This window comes from Octopus sinensis, unplaced genomic scaffold, assembly GCF_006345805.1.
Source record: "Octopus sinensis unplaced genomic scaffold, ASM634580v1 Contig12345, whole genome shotgun sequence".
Lineage (NCBI taxonomy): Eukaryota > Metazoa > Mollusca > Cephalopoda > Octopoda > Octopodidae > Octopus > Octopus sinensis.
This window is the reverse complement of record NW_021832594.1, coordinates 34,159-50,516: the sequence shown is the minus strand read 5'-3', so window position 1 is coordinate 50,516 and position 16,358 is coordinate 34,159. Positions and strand designations below refer to the sequence as shown.

General features: G+C 38.9%; 1 protein-coding gene across 1 annotated transcript in view; it reads right to left on the bottom strand.

The window, feature by feature from the left end:
- LOC115229285 (centromere protein I-like) overlaps window positions 1-16,358 on the bottom strand; it is a 58,025-nt gene that overhangs the window by 41,291 nt on the left and 376 nt on the right. The window contains exons 2-3 of the mRNA XM_036499162.1: window positions 7,883-8,014; window positions 668-798 (exon numbers count right to left, since the gene is read on the bottom strand). Coding sequence (XP_036355055.1) covers window positions 668-798; window positions 7,883-8,014 — 263 coding nt within the window. The remainder of the gene's footprint in view (window positions 1-667; window positions 799-7,882; window positions 8,015-16,358) is intronic.

The following is a 16,358-nucleotide window of genomic DNA, read 5'->3' as shown; positions in this document are numbered from 1 at the left end:
CTTCAAGGCAGGGTCCCAGCGTGGCCAATCTAATGAGTGAAACATGATCAAAGATAACTGTATTTCATTCAATGTCGCTTACTCTGGCTCTGGTTGTCAAACAGTGGTGTGGTACAAACACAGACACAAAAACACACACATGTATATATCTTATTTCTTTATTGCCCACAAGGGGCTAAACATAGAAGGGACAAACAAGGACAAAGGGATTAAGTCGATTACATCGACCCCAGTGCGTAACTGGTACTTAATTTATCGACCCCGAAAGGATGAAAGGTAAAGTCGCCCTCGGCGTAATTTGAACTCAGAACGTAGCGGCAGACAAAATATCGATAATTATTTCACCCGGCGTGCTAATGTTTCTGCCAGCTCGCCGCCTTACACACATGTATATATCTATATGACGGGCTTCTTTCAGATGGTCAGCCCAAGACTATAGTAGAAAACGCTTGCTTAAGGTGCCACACAGTGGGACTGAACCCAGATCCATGCAGCTGGGAAGCAAACTTCTTACTATGTAGCCAAGTCTGCACCTACAAATGTGGAAGTGTCATCTGTTAGGTGCATCACATTAACCTGCAAAGCACAGCACTCAGTCTTCTGTAATAGAACCAAATGGATTTATTTTAACATGATGTACAATGATAAAACTTTTTTATACACTCACCGTGAATGATGTATTGGCTTTTTCTGAAATAGTGTGATGATTTATACATGATAGAAGTCTGATGGCAGCTCTTTGTGGGAAAGTTGTTTGTGGGATACAACACTGAATGAGATCACAACTAATTCGAATTCCTTATAAGGAAAATAAAAAAAATTAAAGAAAATTAAAATGAAACAAGAACGAACAATATGTGTGTGTGTGTGCATATAAATTATATTAGAGCTAAATTCGACAGTTTGCATATAAGGAAACGAAAATACAATATCTCATCCAACAATAAAGTATTATAAAAAACAAAATATCAACTAGATTATGGTTGGGAGGTAAGAGTTTTTACTCAAAGTAGCCACTCTCAGTTTCCACTTTGACCTCAAGATGGTTCTGGAGAAAGGTACATGTGTTCCTCACTATGCCCTGGAACACGTCCTTGATCTTGGTGTTTCAGGTAGAGCAGTTTGTGTCTTTCTCAACCATGCCCCACACATTAATTTATGGTATTATAATTAAGGGAATTAGGAGGCCAGAATTTGGGGCCGGTGAAGTCATAGAAATTCTCTTTTTACGTGCCACCGGCACAGGGATCACGACTACAATTTCCATTGATTGACCATTTGAATTGAGCCAAAGGCCCTGTTCAAAGATGGATGGCATGACATCACCTTCCATGGAGACACAGCCAAAGAACCATCAAAGTTTTGGGGAACTTTGTTTCCATAATGTCTGTCACATTTTATAGCCTTTACAATGTTCACAGAGCATTGAGTGGCAGTCATGATGTCAGCGTTTTGATACCCAGCAGGAATCATCATCATACAGATAACTCTTTTCCAATATTCAGATGGCTTTCGGTCCTCTATGCCAACTAACTTTTTCTCCACTACAACTTTAATCCTTATGCTCTCCAATGTTGTTGACTGCTCACCAATACATCAAATAGTTTCTGACAAAAGGAGACAATAATAATAATAATAATAATAAAAATAATAATAATAAAAAATAATAATAATAAAAAAAAAACAACTGTAGAAAACTGGAAGATCTACTGTTTTCTGTGAGCAATTTGAATTTCCCTCAAAATAAGTTAAGGAACTTACATATCTACAGCTCATACAAACGTACACCTAACAAGAAAAATTAGAAACATAAATATCTCCAATTCTGTGTGAACATTTACATTTAGTCTTCTCTCATGACTATAAGAATGTGTAAAATTGCCTTTTATTGTAACAACACAATTAAATGCATGATAAAAAATTATGGAATTAAGCACCTGCTAATATATACATACAGCTGAATTCAGAAATTAAAAAAATATATACATAACATTGAATTCAGAAATTTTAAAAAAAAAAAAATCATTGACATAAACATCAGATAATATGTGTGTGTGAGTAAACATATACATATACATATGTATGTGGAAAGGAAGAAAAGAGAAAGGAAAAAAAATAAATAAATAAATGTAAACAGGTTTGACCTTTTACTGACTATTAATGTCCTTTGTCTCCACCATCTGCTGAATCTATTTATAGACCCATAGACCATGACCTCTTTAACCAACCATTCCCCCACACAATGGCAGTAGTGGTGTTGATGGTGGCTGTGGCTGTGACTACACATAAAACAATGTCATTGATGATGATGATGATGATGATGTTGATGATGATGATGGTGATGAAGGTGATAGTAATAACAATAATAACTTGACAGATCCCTTTTATTTTATTTTCTTTCTCTGTATTCTATTCTCATTATTGGGAACTAATACAGGCAGAGTGAGCCTTTTATAAGTTTAAAAGAGGAAGGGAAAAGAAGGAAGGAAAAAGGAGAAGAAGGAGATAGAGAGAAAGAGAGAGGAAAAAAGGAAGAGAAGGGGAAAAAAATGTTCCAAGATAAAACTATCAACAAAAAAAATACAGACAAATACAGATCTGCTAGCCTTAAGAAGCTGCACTACAAGCAATGCTTATGTGTAGAGAACCCTAAACTGACAGATCCATCTCCTAATATAAGAATGGAAGCTTGTCATGCTTCAATGTCAACAAATCAAACAATAAATCGCATTGGTTGTTGCATGGATTACAAAAGACCATGTACCTGAATATTGAACCAAATTCTGATTGAAAAATCAGCTACTGGATCAAATCTTCTCAACACACAGGAGCTGGACGTACCCCACAACCGGAATATTCCAACAGATGGCCATCCATGCTTGTCACCAAATAATCAAAAGAAAAAGAAGGAAAAATGGTCTAGGGAAGATAATAAAGAAGTTCTTGAGGCCTTCTACCATGCCATATATTTCCCCACAGATAAATCTAACACTGTACAAACATACTTAAACTGGAGACAGAAACACCCTGAAGTAAGACCCTACATACACAGTAACAAACTTGCCAACGTCAGAAGAAACATTATAAAAAAAAATTACTGACTGAAGTAGAGATTGATCAAGTTAGACAAGCAATATCAGATAAAATGAACGAAGCTGCAGCTAGAGAAGATAATACAGAGGAAATAATTATAGACCAGCCCAGGGCTGATAAAAACGAAGTAAGGATTGAAAGAGTTAGTATAAGTGATAGACAAAGTGAAATACTCCCTGAACCAATCATAGACACTAAGACAGATGAACATCAAATAGATAAAGAAAGTCACACAAATATTGACCCAACAGAACTACATGAACTAAAAAATCAAATCATGATTGAATGGCTGAAAATTAAAGAAACCAGCATGGATGAACGTGATACACTCCATAAAATCCGCAACTCTAACCAAAACATGAAAATAATTGGTAAAATCCGGCTCGCACTTAAGGATATAATTTCAGCTAATGATGTTGATATCACAAATCTCAACCACCTATACTATGCATCCGCGAAAATCTCAACGATCCTATGTGATGAAAAGATTAGAAAACGGCAACATTCCCACAAAAAGCCTTCTTGGCAAGAGCGTCTGCAACAACAAATTAAACTATTTAGATCTGACATTGAATATTTGAAAAACCTTAAGGCTCTCAAAACTGCTCAATGACGCGCAGTACGGGTATAAAATGTTTGATAAAAATATAAATCATCTCATTTACATGGATGATTTATAGCTCTTTGCAAAAAATGACCAACAACTCAAGGGCTTACTAGCGATAGTCAAACAATTCAGTGACGACATCAGAATGTAATTTGGCCTCGATAAATGTGCAAAAGCTACCTTTATCAAAGGAAAAATGACAGAAACATCTAACATTAATCTTGACCAGCAGAATGTCATAAAAGAACTAGACCCAGCGGAGAGCTACAAGTACCTAGGGGTAATTGAAGGGAACGGAATAAGGCATTCAGAGATGAAGGAAAGGATCAGGAGAGAATGCTATCGAAGAGTGAGAGCAATACTCAAGACAGAGCTGAATGCAAGAAACAGGATCGAAGTGATCAATGCATTAGCCATACCAGTCGTGACTTACAGTTTCAATATCGTTAACTGGTCAATTACTGAAATATGTCAGCTCGACAGTAAAATAAGAAAACTGTTGACAATGCATAGAATGCACCACCCTAAGGCAGATACAGAACGACTTTATCTGCCAAGAAAAAAGGGAGGCCGTGGTCTTTTGCAACTGGCAATAACAACGAAGATTGCTACAATTGGCCTAGACACCTACCTGAAAAAGTCTGAGGACTGGATGTTAAAACTTGTCTCAAAACATGAAAACAAGAAAGCATCATACTCAGTAACAAAACAGGCACAGGAATATCTAAGTGAATTCCAAATACAACCAATTTCGGAATTAGAGATAGACATACAAGAAACAAGCACAGAAAAAGCTAGGCGCATGAAAACCCATGCCAAAACTGCGGCCTTAGATATTCTGAATAATAAATGACAAGAAAAACCTCTCTATGGCAAATACCCAAAGAGAGCGAATAATGCAGATATTGACAAAGCCCTGACCCATCAATGGCTAATGGCCTCTGACTTAAAATCTGAAACAGAGGGGTTTATCATAGCAGCTCAAGATCAATGCCTACCAACAAGAAACTACCAGGCCAACATATTAAAGAACGGCAGTAGCCCAACATGTCATGTATGCCGACAACAAAATGAAACCATTGATCATGTTGTCTCCAAATGCAGTCTTCTAGCACCTACAGAGTACCTCAACAGGCATGATAGAGCTGCACAATATATTCACTGGGTAATTTGCAAAAACCTGGATTTGCCCCATGAAAAAAACTGGTGGGAACACAATCCACCTCCAGTGCTTGAAAATGACCACATCTCACTCCTCTGGAACTTCACCATTCAAACTGACAGAAAGATAGATTCAAATAGGCCAGACATCATATTGAAAGACTTCAGACAAAGAACATGCCTCCTCATTGATATGACTGTCCCAATCAATATAAACATATCTGTCAAGACCTACCAAAAACTGAGCTAATATAAAGATCTTGAAATAGAAATCAGCAAAATGTGGAAGCTGAAGACTAAAACAATACCTGTTGTCATAGGTGCCCTGGGACTGATTGCTACCTAACTCAGATACCAGGAAACCCCAAAATGGCAGAAATTCAAAAGACAGTGCTCATGGGAACTGCTCATATCCTACGCAAAATACTTTCTATGTAATCCCAAGGTTTAAAACAAACTTTTTTTTTTTTATGTATTAGACATTCACTAGTACAACACCAAAAAAACCCCCAAATATATGGCACACTAGGCATAACAACAACGTGAACTTCCAACCTGTTGTCTCTTGAGGTCTCTGGGTGAGACTTGGAGCCAACTTGTACAGACATAACGCAAAAGTCAAACATAGAATAATAATAATAATAATAATAATCAAATTTAACCAGAGCACCCTGAGTATATATATAATAAGGAAATACCAATTTTCAACTGCAACTTTGCAATGAACAAAGTCCTGCTAGTGAAATTTGGTTGGCATAAACTATGCAAAAGTCTATCATACACATGCATTTGAACATGCTTTCTCTCAAGATTGTTTGTTCATGGATATCAATATTTGGGCATCAATGAATAAACTGTTGATAAGCATGCAAGAGACAAACATACAGTAATGCCCTCATATACAAGTTGATTTATTCCTGGGGACCACTCGTAAAGCAGAGCAATGATTTCCCATAGTAGCAATGTTATAAATTGTAATTCGTTCCCAGAAAAATGTTTTACCGATAAAATTTACAATACTTATAAATAAATAGCAATTATACAACAGAAGAATATAAAGAATATTATATGTAAAGTAAGAAGAATGTCAAGATCATCATTATCATCATCGTTTAATGTCCACTTTCTATGCTAGCATGGGTTGGACAACTTGACTGAGGACTAGCGAACCAGTTGGCTGCACCAGGCTCCAATCTGATCTGGCCGAGTTTCTACAGCTGGATGCCCTTCCTAACACCAACCACTCCGAGAGTGTTGTGGGTGCGCCACCAGCACAGGAACCTGTCCAGTCACCAGCACAAATCCCCAATTTCACTCGCATTACACCCATACACACCATCGCTAGTAGATGCAATCACCGATTCACAAGCATTCATAGATGGACTGGAAGACTTCTTTTTAAAAAGCAAATCTAGAGTTGTTTGCATAGAAGAAGCTGTTTTTTGCTCTCTATAAATTTCTCGGTAACATGTAGAACCATTTATTATTGTAGTAGAAACTTTTGCCCTTTGTTTAAGAACTTGTGCTTGGAAAATAAAACTCATAAACCCAGGGTCTCATAAGGGAGGTCCTCATAAAATGAGGTATTACTCTATATTTTCTCCACAAAATGCATGATGTCACATGAAATAAAAAAAAACTAAAATAAAGTGTGATTACAATAGATGGAAGAAGGAATTTCACATTTTTACTTTCATCTTTAGTCAATCTGCCATAATGTAATAGCTCTGCACACACAACAAATAGGAAACAAGACAGAATGCTGATAGGCAAGCTATCTTTCAGGTTGCTACCTAGGTAGCTTGCAATTTCTCCATATGTACTACCATAAGGATTGATCTTCACATTCACTCTTTTTAACTCATACATAATAATCTTGTACATGTCAACAAAATATACATACAGCCTTATATGCAGAGTACTTCACTACTTCATCCCCCTACCTATCTCAGCTGCATCATGGTGCACAAGGACGAGGACAACTGCCTCACAATGCATGTGGGTGAGGACAGCTGCCTCAGTGTGCATGGATGAGCACAGCTGCATCAAGGTGCACATGGATGAGGACAACTGCATCAAGGTGCACATGGATTAGGATAAGAGCATCAAAGTGAGCATGGTATGGAAAGCTGCATCAAGGTGCACATGGACAAGGATAGCTGCATCAAGCTGCACACATGAGGACTAGCTACATCAAAGTGTGCATGGATTAGGACAGTTGCCTCAAGGTGCACATGAACAAAGACAGCTGTTTCAAGGCAAGCATGGATAAGGACAGCTGCACCAAGGTGCACATTGATAAGGATAGCTGCATTAAGTTGTACATGGATGATGGCAGTTTCATCCAGTTGTGCATGGATTAGGGCAGCTGCATTAAGTTGCACATGGAAGAGGACAGCTGCATCAAGTTGTGCACAAATGAGGACAGGTGCTACAGAGTGTGCATGGCTGAGGACAGCCACACCAAGGTGTACATGGAATGTTATTCCTGCAGATATTCACCAACATCTCACCAATCTAGGTGGGTCTATAGAGATTATTATCACTGTAACCCATGTCATTTTGACTATCATTATCATCATCATTCAATGTCTGTTCTATACTGGTATGATTTTGACAGCTTGACAGGAACTGGTAACACCAGCTTCCATAGTCTGTTTTGGCTTCGTTTTTATAGCTGAATGCCACCCATGCCCCATGCAAACCACTTTAGAGAGTGTACTGGGTGTATTTTTCATGGCACCAACACCAATGCCTCTTATGCAGCACTTTGGTTTTAAGATATCAATTCTGTCGTAATAGCCACGTCCTCTGGAGCACATCAATGTGCAACATAACTCCGTCCTCTGGAGCACATCAAAGCGCAACATAACTCCGTCCTCTGTCATCTCTTTTGTAAGGCTCAGCATTTTCAGATCAGCCTTCAAAACTTATTAAAACATCACACAAAGAATGAAACAGTAAAACCTGCAGAGAAAAATAAAGGCAAAAAACAAAAAAGGGAGCATCAATAGGTCTCACCATATCGTAGACTTGCAGCAACATTAACCAGTCCCAGAATATCTTCATGTGATAAACCTACAGCTCGTGCACAGACTTTCACATTAACAATGCAGGTTTTCAGCTTCCCTCTTGGTTTCTTAAATGAACTTTCTGTAAAGAGAAGGTCATAATCACACAGATGTAATATTAGATTTCAGTCAGTTTAATTTTTTGATCCTCACAAATGTTAATAACTAAAAGATAGAAAAATGTAGTACATTTCGGTCATTCTTAAAACCATCTACTTTAGCTTAAATATTTCCGGTAGAGAGAATTGGAACGGGTGAGAACCAATTGTGAGTTCCGTGATATCACAGGTTGGGAGACATGTACACATGGATATCCCGCCAGCATTGATTTTCTTTGTTTTTCTTCTGTTCATGGTGGAAGCAGTGGGAAAGCAAACTCCTTACCCACACCACCATGTCTCTACCTCAAATCTTTACATATAAAAGTGAAGTTGTGTGTCTGTCTCCTATGATTTAGATTCCTAACTACTCCCACATTTTGCGGTGCAGTTTAACCAAAACCGGGTATCTTATAGCCGTGATTCATATCGAGTCTATGATTTAAAAAAAAATTTATCATAATTTTTTCCCATTTTTAATGCATTTTTTTTGCTATTATATAAGGAAAGTAACTCTCTAAAAATGCTTATATAGCAACGCCAGGCGATACTGCTAGTGTGTGTATAAATATAGAAGTTCTAAACTGATAGTAGTTGTGTAACATAGGTCAGCCCTAAGCAAAGCTATGAAGAAAAGGCAAGCAAACCAGTCATGACCCTTCCATGAATTTCCTTGGCAGAACACACCCAGGACCACATCATCCAAAGTATTCTCTTCTGAGATGGTACGATGTCACCTACATGGAATTTAGAAACTATTTCTTGCAAGTTAAATAATCATGTAGATAATCCCACCTGGGGTAACTGACACAGAAAGCTGATAATACCAGAATATCATAGAAAAATACTCCAATGTATAAGCATTGCTCTAAAGTGATTTCATTCATTAACATCTAGAAGAAGAGAAACAGAGAAATGTATGATGTATTGGTTTCAAATTTTAGCACAAGGGCAGCAATTTCAGAGAGGGGGGGTAAGTTGTTTACATCAACCCCAGTACTCAACTGGTACGTGTTTTACCCACCCTAAAAGGTTGGAAGGTAAAGTAGACCTCAGTGAAATTTGAACTCAGAACAAATATGGACAATATGCCACTAAGAATTTTGCCTGGAATACTAACGAATGTGCTAGTGCACTGCAGTAAAGGAATGAAGGAATGTATAATGCAATGCTTTTCAACCTTTTTGCTGGAGCGGAACCCCAAGGAAACATTCCACTGGCTCGAGGAACCCCTGTGCAATAATTTAATAGTCTTATGCACACATATCTGCACAGGAGAATTAAAAATTACTGCCGATTTTAGCAGTTTTGTAACTTCTTGAGGAACCCCTGGACTGTACTGGCGGAACCCTAAGGTTCCGCGGAACCCTGGTTGAAAACCACTGGTATAATGTGTTGACTACAAATCCAATGTCGGTATTTTAACTTGCATTAGGAGTGTGTGTGTGTGTTTATACATACACACACGTGTGCGTGCATGTGTCCCCTCTGATAGGTTCAGACTATATTAAGTCTTTCTGGAAACCTGCCAAAAGCTAGTGAGAAGATCTGGCAAAGACGGCTGTGACTATCTGGTCACTGTGTGTGCCACCCTCAAATGGAAGCATCCAAATTAGTCTCGTGGAACCCATTTCGTGGTGATGTAAGAAGAGGAAAACGTCATCACGCTTACGGAGACAACTTGCCTGTAGACATTGACCTGGAATGAATCCAGGACCTCAAGGCTGTGATGATGGACTGAGAAGTGGGAGGGTGGGACTTGGTTGCTGCATCCTGGATTGGAACCTGGTTTTCAGAATGATAAGTGCAATCCTGATCAAGCAGACCTATTTACAATGTCACACTCTTAAGGGTATATGCTTTATGAGGGATTTGGTTTCTATTTCCTGTATGTTAAATAACTGCACACAGCTTCCATTCATGGAAATATTATACAATTACAATTATAATATGCGCAGGAGTGGATGCGTGGTAAGTAGCTTGCTTACCAACCACATGGTTCCGGGTTCAGTCCCACTGCGTGGCACTTTGGGCAAGTGTCTTCTACTATAGCCTCAAGCCAACCAAAGCCTTGTGAGTGGATTTGGTAGACAGAAACTGAAAGAAGCACGTTCTATATATGTATGTATGTATATATATATATATATAGATAGATAGATAGATATCGTGTGTCTGTGTTTGTCCCCCCCCCATCACCGCTTGACAACTGATGGTGGTGTGTTTACATCCCTGTAACTTAGCGGTCCGGCAAAAGAGACCGATAGAATAAGTACTTAGGCTTACAAAGAATAAGTCCTGGGGTCGATTTTCTTGACTAACGGCGGTGCTCCAGCATGGCCGCAGTCAAATGACTGAAACAAATAAAAGAGTAAAGAGTATATGAAATATAGCCTAAAGTTTGACTATCACCTTTCGTTAATACAAACTACAGATTTTCTTTTCTTTTAGCAATTCCTAGATCTCCTATCTACCATTTTTGTTTCTTTCTCGCTTCTGGATTCATTGATTCCCATTATTTCTCTTCTCTTATTTGTTTCACTTACTGGGTAATGGCCAAGCTGAAGTAATACCTTTAAAGGGTTTAACCCTTTAGCATTTAAACCGGCCATATCCGGCCAAAAGTATTCTGCCTGTTTTATGTTCAAATTGGCCAGATCTGGTCTCTCACACCACCCTACAATATCATTTTAAAATTAACAGCTACCTCATCAAATTCTCATAGTTACAAGATAATGTTTGATTAGTTCAAACCAAAGTGGATGAAAAAGCATTAATTTTGGCAGAATAATGCGAACACTAAAGGGTTAATCAAACAAATCGACCCCAGGACATATAGGGCATCGTGTTAGGAAAGGCATCTGCGTTAGGAAGGGCGTAGCATTAGGAAAGGCATCCAGCTGTAGAAACTCTGACAAATCAAGATTGGAGCCTGGTGCAGCCATCTGGTTCGCCAGCCCTCAGTCAAAATCGTCCAACCCATGCTAGCATGGAAAGCAGACGTTAAACGATGATGATGATGATGATGTACTTGCTCTATTGGCCTCTTTTGTTGAACCAATAAGTTAATGGACAGAAACAGGCCAACACAGGTCAAGTAGTGGCAGTGGGAGGACAACAGCCCACAAACCTACACACACTCACTCAACAGGCCACCACACAGTTACTGTCTACCAAATTCACTCACAACGCATCAGTTGGCCTCGGTTATAGTAGAAAACACTTAACCAAGGTGTCATGCATTGGAACTGAACCCAAAACCATGTGATTGCAAAGCCAACTTCTAAACCACAGAGCCATGCCTCTGCCTATTTTACTTTTCAAATAAAACAAATTATGTTTTTCTATAATAGTCCATGGGGCATGAGCTATTTACATGCTTCATTTCAGATTTTCATGCAACAAGTTCTGGGACAATCTAAAATTACCACAGACCGATTTGGTAAAAAAAAAATCCTGATCAATAATTTCAAAGTACCCCCAAAACAATGGGTGCACTGTAATTTGTTTGTGCAAACTTCTTACCATATGTTTCTGGGTTAAGGTCCACTGTGTGGCACCTTGGGCAAGTGTCTTCTACTATAGCCTTGGGCTGACCAGTGATTCGTTAGTTGATTTGGTAGACAGTAACTGAAAGCACATGTGTGTGTGTGTGTGTGACTCATCAGCGTTGGTCTATTTAAGTTCCCATAACTTATCAGTTTGGAAAAAGGAACCCAAACAATAAGTACCAGATTTTAATGGAAAAAAAATAAATAAATTCTGGGGTCAATTAATTCATTCAACTAAAATCCTTCGAGCTGCTGCCACAGCATGGCCATTATCTAATGACTGAAACAAGTAGAAGAAGAATAAAGACACATACTAACCAATACTATATCAACAATGCTTTAACATAAGGTTCACTTTTCCATACCAACTAAATAATTTATGCTAATTAATCTGAGGTTCAGTTATACAGACTTCTCATGCAAATCCATACAATTTTTTTAGTTTTTTATGTATCATCATCATTTAATGTCCATTTTACCACGTGTGCTTGGTTCAGACAAAATTTTTTGAAGCAAATTTTCTACAGCTTGATGCTCTTCCTGTCATCAACCTTCATCTGTTCCGAAGCAAAGTAGTATTTCTCCATGGCCAGTCATATATATCATGGAAGACTCAAAACAAACAACATCACTTATATGATGATGACGTCCATTTAAAACCATCATATGAGGAGAAGACTAAGGAATACACAAAAACACACATCATCGAATAACGTTCGTTTTCCATGCTGGCATGGGTTAGACGGTTTGACTGATGTCTGGAGAGCCAGCAGCTGCACCAGGCTCCAATCTGGCAGAATTTCTACAGCTGGATGCCCTTCCTAATGCCAACCACACCAAGAGTGTAGTGGGTGCTTTTTACGTGCCACCAGCTCAGGGGCCAGTAAGACGAGTCTTACTGGCCACCAGTCAGGGGATACTGGGCATCGGTCACGATTGGTTGGTGCTTTTTACGTACCACCAGCACTGGAGCCAATAAAGCAGGCCTGGTAACGAACACATTCGGATGGTGCTTTTTACAAGCCACCATTACAGGAGCCAGTCAGTGGGTACTGGCATCGGTCACAATCAGTTGAGGCAGTACTATTACCAAAGAGCAACCGTCCTATCTTATTTTATGTGAATGTATAATAGGAATGCTGTAATACTGCTGTATTCACTCCGAGAAATATCCCATGTAGGTGTCTTGTATATAAAAACACAGATATATTGGCTGCAGATGAGAAATGTCAAGCACTAGTGGTTGAACTGTGATATTGTGATTTAACCCATTAACTGCCACAGCATGTTACTGGAATGGTAATTATCTCTGTTGAAGCTAGTGTGTCCTAAAATGTCACCTAGAAAAGGCGGGAGACTATAAATCCTTAAGATGATCAAAATCTTACAACTCAAACCCATTTAAGAAAGGGATTTACATTTTCTCCCAGTAGTGATGAAATACACATGTCTGATAATGCGAATGCACCATGTGCTTCTGAAGAGAATCTTTGTTTAGAGAAAGTGATTCTTCTGCAAGTCAAACTAATCGGAACATGTAATACCAGGTGATACTCACATCTGATGTTTTCCGTCACCATACATTCAATATAAAATCTGTCCTGATCAAGAGACCAGCTTGTTTGTTTCAATGAAGGATGTACCAAACACCTGAGGAAAGATTTGAGGATTCCTTTTCAAAAAGAATCCACAGCTGCTGAATGGATGGAATCCATCCAGAGCTGATATAACATAAAAGCCTTGCTGACAACAAAAGGAATTCAAGTCAAGAATTCAGACTCGGTCAACACAACTTGTGTGGAAGAGAAGAGATGCATCCCACTTTGGAGCATGTCAGTACCTCTATCTTGCACAACTGATGTGTATGCCAATGGCGTTGACTGATGAAGATGCTTCAGAGCACATTAAGCACACAAGAGTAACCAGGTATCCACTTTTGTATGACTGTAATGGAGTTCCAGTACAATTACTGACCTTACCACTCCATCCGAGCGTGATCATTGCCAGAGCAGTTATCTGGCGTCCGTGCCGGTGGCATGTAAAAGGCACCATTCGAGCGTGATCGTTACCAGCATCGCCTTACTGGCACCTGTGCCGGTGGCATGTGTAAAAGATTCGAGCGAGGTTGTTGCCAGTACAGCTTGACTGGCCCCATGCTGGTGGCACATAAAAGCACCCACTACACTCTCGGAGTGGTTGGCGTTAGGAAGGGCATCCAGCTGTAGAAACTCTGCCAGATCAAGATTGAAGCCTGGTGCAACCAACTGGTTCGCCAGCCCTTAGTCAAAATCGTCCAACCCATGCTAGCATGGAAAGCGGACGTTAAACAATGATGATAATGATCTTTTCCCAAAAGTGCATGATACTGTTTTGCATGTGCTAAGCATACTTTTACATATCTGTTAGAGACTTCTGCCAAATATGAAAGAGAGACTCCAAATATCATTCTTTAATCTTCAACTGCACTGAGGAACTTCCTCCACTAGGTCACTTTTGGCTTGTCTTACCTAATTAGATTTCAACAAAGTGTACAACAACCTCTTGCAACATTCTTCATCATCATCATCATCATCGTTTAACGTCCGCTTTTCATGCTAGCATGGGTTGGACGGTTCAACTGGGGTCTGGGAAGCCAGAAGGCTGCACCAGGCCCTGTCTGATCTGGCGGTGTTTCTACAGCTGGATGCCCTTCCTAACGCCAACCACTCCGTGAGTGTAGTGGGTGCTTTTAACATGCCACCGACACAGGTGCCAGGCGAGGCTGGCAACGGCCACAATCGGATGGTGTCTTTTACGTGCCACCGGCACAGGAGGCCAGTCAGGGCAGCGCTAGCTACGGCTACGTTCAGATGGTTCCCCTACCTTCATGCTTATGTCTGGCTACGTATCTATTACAATAAATATAGATTGCACTTTCTCCTTCTTGCTCAGCTGTTTCCATTACTTCATCTAAAAGAAACTCTGCTAAAAGATAAAAAGCTGAAGTTGCAGAGCATGTAAATGTTGTAACATGATCCTTCCATCAACAATCCAAATCCCTCAATCAAGGTGGCAGAATCATTAGCATGCTGGAGAAAAAAAAAATGCTTAATGGCATTTTGTCCAACCTTACACTGAGTTCAAAGCCGACCAAAGTCAACTTTGCCTCTCTTCCTTTTGGGTTTGATGAAATATATACCAGCCGGGTAGTGGGATTTCTGGCTTTGTGTTTATAGTACAAATGATCGTTATTTTCCATTGCAGATCTTAGGTAATACATGAGTGATACTTTGCTTTTGTGACAGAAATTGGTGGCAATAAATCACAGCAAGGTGTTGAATGTGAATCTCTGCAATGAAAACAACTCTTGCAAGCATGATTTCTTGTTGTCTCTCCTACATCCTGACCTGAATGAAGCTAGATCATCACCTAATTGATTCATGTCTCACCCACCTCACATCAGTGTTATGACAATAAAACGTAATAAGTCAAAACGACACAGTTAAGCAGAAAACTATGTTTCTGTCAAGTGGCAAGGAAGACTAGTCAAAGAAGCCCACTATATCAGGAATTTGGACTAGATTTAAAAGGAATAAATCACATTCCTTCGATATAACTCGACAAAATCAAAACATTTCACTTCGGGTATTTCCGTGGGTTGTGGAGTATAGATATAACGAAAATATGCCAGCAATGTCCCATTTTAAACTTGTAGAAAAAAAGCCTTGCATATTTGTTCTTACCTGTTTCATGTGTGAATGTAAAATCCGCGAATTTCCAAGCAGAAAACAGAATCAAACTGTCATCTGCTTCCACGGAGATACCCGAAGTGAAATGTTTTGATTTTGTCGAGTTACATCGAAGGAATGACGAATAAAGTAATACTAGGTGTTGTGTATCAATATCTATTCGAGAACTTGTTCTTAAGAAAAACTGACAAATCACGAAACACTGAAATTATATTTAAGTCATTCGGATGACGGAGATTTATATGGATCTCCACATAAGTTGGAATTGCTCCGTTTTGATGGGGAATTTTCCAATTTTTTTTGTCACCGCGGTCTTCGAAATGGGAGGGATTTTGTTTTATGGAAAGCAATTTTTTAAAATCTCCCTTAAATTATACACCTTTTTATCTGAAAATATTACATTTTTTTTTCTTTTATCAAAAACACTTTGCCTGTGGTTTTTATGAGCGTAGTGCCAAAAAAAAAATTAAAACAGGCCAAAACAAGTCCGGAGGAAATGATATGGGGGTGAGGCGAAAAAAAAAAAGAAACAAATTTTCAAAAATGTTTTTATAAAAACATGCCCACAATCATTTTGAAGGCCGTGGTGAAAAAAAAAATGGAAAAAATTCCGTTTAAAATGAAGAAAATCCGACTTATGTGGGCGTCCGATTATCGCCATGATTATCAAAATACAACCAGCTGGGAATACGATATCACAACAATAGGATTTTAGTTTGGAAACTGTCACTTCCTTTTCATATGAAATAGTTTAAAATAATGCGGAAAAGAATTCTTAATAAAACACAAACAAACAGGGCAACACCTTTTCCATTTTGTTTGCTGAGCCCACGAGAAATGTTTCTCAATAGAGGTTTATAAACAAGAGAAAAATTAAGAACTGTCTATCTACACCAGTGGTTTTTCAACCAGGGTTCCGCAAGAAGTTACAAAACTGCTAAAATCGGCAGTAATTTTTAAAGTCTCCTGTGCAGATATGTGTGCATAAGACTATTAAATTATTGAACAGGGGTTCCTCGAGCCAGTGGAATGTTTCCTTGGGGTTCCGCTCC